Raw genomic sequence first — 4453 nt, forward strand, 5'->3', positions numbered from 1 at the left:
TTCCATTCTTGGAAGGTGTATGAAACAGTTTTGCTCTATACTACGTGGTCACTATGAGTGAGAATTGAGTAGATAAGCAATAGAGTTTTCAGGAGGTGGGAGGTACATATCTCCTGCATTTTTCGTTACTTTCAAAAGCTTGTGCTACATCTTCCTTTCTCCCACTTGTGAAATCCCTTGTTTGAGAATATGCAGTTATTTTAGTAAGCATGAGTTTCTGTTCCAGAAATCAACTAAACCTTCCAAGATGGGCAGGGGTCAAATCTTTTTTTTTTTTTTTTTTTACAATGTGAGAAGTGTTAAACATTCTTTATTTGTTATCATACACAAACCACACTAAACTGCTTTTTGTTATTCAAAAGGCAACATTTTAGATACAGGGAATTATTTCCAGTAACACAGTCAAGGGCAAATAAAGTCTTGCTACTTTATCTCTAGGCCTTGCATTAAAGATGGTGATAGAAATTGAAGCAGGTGAGGTGTGTTCTGTTCCATGTGACAGTAAAGACATCCTTGTATTTAAATAAAATTTGTATAATCAGTTACAGAAATCTAAATCTAAAAACCATCTCCTATAGATTGTGATGCGGCATCCACCATCTGTTAAAAACTGAGTAAAACTAATGGTATGAGATCAATTTAAATATGGTACATGCAAAAAAAAGTCACAGGACATTTCTACTTTGTAATAAATAAGGCAGAGGTCAACTATGTTATTCATTGGTAGCTTCCTTAAGATAAGCTATCAACTCTGCCCTTTCTGTCTTCTTCTTAATGCCAGCAAAGATCATCTTTGTTCCGGGGATGTATTTCTTGGGATTCTCCAGATACTCCATCAGTGTATCCTCTCCCCAGGTGATACCTCTGTTCTTATTGGCATCTGTATAAGAGAATTCAGGGGCTTGACCAGTCTTCCGCCCAAATAAACCATGCAGGTTCGGCCCAGTCTTGTGCTTGCCCCCCTTCTCCACGGTGTGGCACTGGGCACACTTCTGCACAAAAATTTTCTTGCCCTTCTCAACATCACCCATTTTGAAGTCTACAACAAGAAAACACTCTGCAGTCCTGCACAAGGGGAAGATAAATTCTCAGGCACCAGATGTCCAGCTCTCTCCAAATCTTGCAAATGTGTGGAAATATGGTAGAAAAGTGCAAGATTGACAGGTTCTTCTCTAAGAGTCATCCTTTTGGTTATAAAGTCAATGATAAGAAATGATGAATTCATAAAGACTACAGACTTTTTTTTTTTAACCTAAGTGGCTAAGGAGTCAATCCAAAGACAGGTGGTTCGAATCTAACAGCTGCTCTGAGGAATAAAGATGGGGTATCTCCTCCCATGTGACCTAAAAGTCTCTGAAAACTCACTGGAGTGTTGACCATGTGTCAGTTCTGACTTATTAGTACATGCCAACAACAATAACAATGACATTTTAATTTAATTGTAATTTGAGTAAATTTTACAAAAGCCATTTGGTTTTTCATCTATTTATATGCACTTTGCTTTATAACATTAATTATGATATTAATAATGAAGTCACACTTCTAAATTCCTCCTTGTGATTCTTATTTCCATTAAGCCTTCTATTCTGAACATTATTTCTGGGACAATGCTGCCCTTTTGACCTTATGCAATTGATTTTTCTAAGTAGAGTGCCTCCCTGGTATTACTGTTCACCTTATAGCTCTGTCTACTTTTAGGCTGCAAGTTGAGCAATGGAAATTATTTTTTTTTCTCCCCTAAGTTTGAAGAGTGACTAAGGTTCATGGTCTTAAGTTCTATAGTCTATAATCTAAGATCTATCATACGAGTATGTGTGCCCAATTTTATACTTTTTGAGTTTTGTTTCACATCTTTTGCCTAATCTAAGATTTTTTTAAAATAGTGATCAGTAGTGATAGTCAGGTATCATCTAGTTCTTTTGGTCTCAGTGTCATTGAGGGTAAGGTTCTTGGGTCCCATTAATCCTTTGGACTAATTGTTTCGACGCAACACTAAAATCCTCAAAGAGTTCTTGCCCTGTTTCTCTCCACTTCAGTGTAGTTATATCCTGGATTGGAACTGAGTAAAAGCCAAATAATCTTGATTATTGTCTGTTTGATACCATTGAAATCCTGAAACATATATACAACTAAGTAGCTCTGGTGGCATTGCCCATAGGGAATTTTGCTGCTAATCCAAAGGTGGTGATACAAATTCACCAGCAGTTCTGCAGGAGAAAGATGGGCAATTGCCTCCAGTCTGATTTACAAGCTTGGAAAATCCACTGGAGGGCAGGGCTCATTATGAATCTGTTCTGACTCCTTGGCAATGAGTTTGAGTTATATGCAAATAATTTAAGAATCTCATGAAGCACCACAATGGGTAAAAATTACCATTTTCTCATCACAGTACTTGGAACTCACTATACTATTTCTACCCACTATCTCTTCTGAGCTTCTAGTAACAGGATCTCATTTTTAACATAGACGAAATTAGTACATTGAGTGGCTGGACTCCAGTAAGTTGCAGCAAGAAGTAATTATTTCTGCTTCACTGTTTCAAAACAACAAGCAATAATCAAAACATAAGCAAATTACTTGGATAGACATTTCACTAAAGACTATATACAGATGGCAAATAAGCACATGAAAAGATGCTCAAACTAATTAGTCATTCTCACTGTTGTCGTTAGGTGCTGTCAAGTATGACTCTAAGAACAACAGATCTGAACCCTGGCTTATCCTGTGCCATACACATCATCTCTAACATACTTGAGTCCATTGCTGCAGTCATGGTGTCAATCCATCTCACTGAGGGTCTTCCTCTCATTCATTCATCCTTCTATCTTTCCAAGCACGAGGGCTCTTTCCAAGGAATAGTATCTCCTAACAACATGTCCAGAGTTCTAATGGCTTAGTGATAGGTAGTCGCACTAACTCATAGGTAAATGGTCTGGATTCACCAGTTCCTCTGCAGCAGAAAGATTGGCAATCCCCTCCCGTGTGCTGTACTGCCTCTGAAAACTCTCTGGAGGGTCAGCTACAAGTCAGTTACAACTTGACAGTGTACAACAACAACAACAATGTGCAAAGTATACAAAGTGAAAAACAGTCAACATAATTGACTACATTAAAAAATCAAATAAGAAGAACCATATGATCTTTGCAATTGATGCAGAAAAGGCATTTAATGAAATCCAACACCGGATTAAGATCCTCAACAAAATTGGAATAGAAGGGAATTTCCTCAACATAGTGAAATGTATATATACAAAACCAAAAGCCAATATTAGTCTCAATGGAGAAATACCAAAAAACATTTTCCTTGAGAACAGGGACCAGACAAGAATGGTCACTTTTTCTCCTTCTGTTCAATATTGTATTAGAAGTACTTGCTTGTACAATACAACAAAAGAAGTAAATAAAGTGCATCTTGATCAGCAAAGATATGGTTAAATTGTCGCTATATGTAGATTAAATGATAGTGTACACAGAAAACCCCAAGGATTCAACAAAAAAATAAACCACTGTTAGAGCTTGTAGACCAATTTAGTTGAGTGGCATAATATAAGATCAATATCCAAAAATTAGTGGAATTCCTCTACAGTAACAAAGAGAATTCAGAAAAAAAACCCCAAGAAAACAATACTCTTTACAATAGCTAACCACAAATTGATATGCCTGGGAGCGAACCTAACTAGAGATACAAAAGGCCTGTACAAAGAAAACTACAGAATATTTCTGTGAGACAAAATAGACAGCTTAATTAAATGGAAAAATGTGCCCTGTTCATGGATAGGAAGACTCAATATTGTGAAAATGACAATCCTACCAAAAGCAATCAACATGTTCAATGCAATCTCAATACAGATACCAAATTAATTTTTCAAGGAGATTCAAAGGTAAATTGTCAACTTTATTTGGGAAGAGAGAGATTCCAAATAAGCAAAGCACTTCTGGAAAACAAAAATGAAGTGGGACACTTAGCATTCCCTGACTTCAAAACTACACAGTGGTAGTAACCAAAATAACATAGTACTGGTACAATGACAGGCACATAGACCAATGGAACAGAATTGAGAACCCATAATCAACTAGTATTCAACAAGGAAATAAAACCTATCAGATGGGGAAATGCCTACCTCTTCAACAAATGGCACTGGCAAAACTGGACTTCCACCTGCAGAAAGCTTAAGCAGGATCTACATCTCACACCATACACAAAAATCAACTCAAGGTGGATCAGAGACCTGGGAATAAAGCCCAAAACCATAATGTTCTTAAGAGACAAACTGGGATCAAGCTTAGAAGCGGTAGTCCAATGTATAAAGAGACTGCCAAAACAACCAGAAATGGATAAAATTGATAAAATTGAAGAGGCTAAAATTGATGCATGGAATCTTCTAAAGATTAAATCCATGTGTGCATCAAAAACTTTTTCAACAGGGTGAAAAGAAAACCTACAGACTGGGAA

General features: G+C 36.8%; 1 protein-coding gene across 1 annotated transcript; it reads right to left on the reverse strand.

The window, feature by feature from the left end:
• Window positions 1-632: 632 nt before the first annotated feature.
• On the reverse strand, window positions 633-1033 carry LOC102863814 (cytochrome c-like). Its single transcript, XM_006893759.1, has one exon. It carries the CDS (start codon window positions 1029-1031, stop codon window positions 714-716), a length of 318 nt encoding a protein of 105 aa, XP_006893821.1. The 5' UTR covers window positions 1032-1033; the 3' UTR covers window positions 633-713.
• Window positions 1034-4453: the final 3420 nt, after the last annotated feature.

Source organism: Elephantulus edwardii, unplaced genomic scaffold (assembly GCF_000299155.1).
Source record: "Elephantulus edwardii isolate Elephantulus edwardi_28Jun2011 unplaced genomic scaffold, EleEdw1.0 scaffold00131, whole genome shotgun sequence".
NCBI classification, from domain to species: domain Eukaryota; kingdom Metazoa; phylum Chordata; class Mammalia; order Macroscelidea; family Macroscelididae; genus Elephantulus; species Elephantulus edwardii.

Excerpts from the sequence above, each read along its gene's own strand:
- LOC102863814 (XM_006893759.1), bottom strand. The coding sequence starts at position 1,031 with ATGGGTGATGTTGAGAAGGGCAAGAAAATTTTTGTGCAGAAGTGTGCC.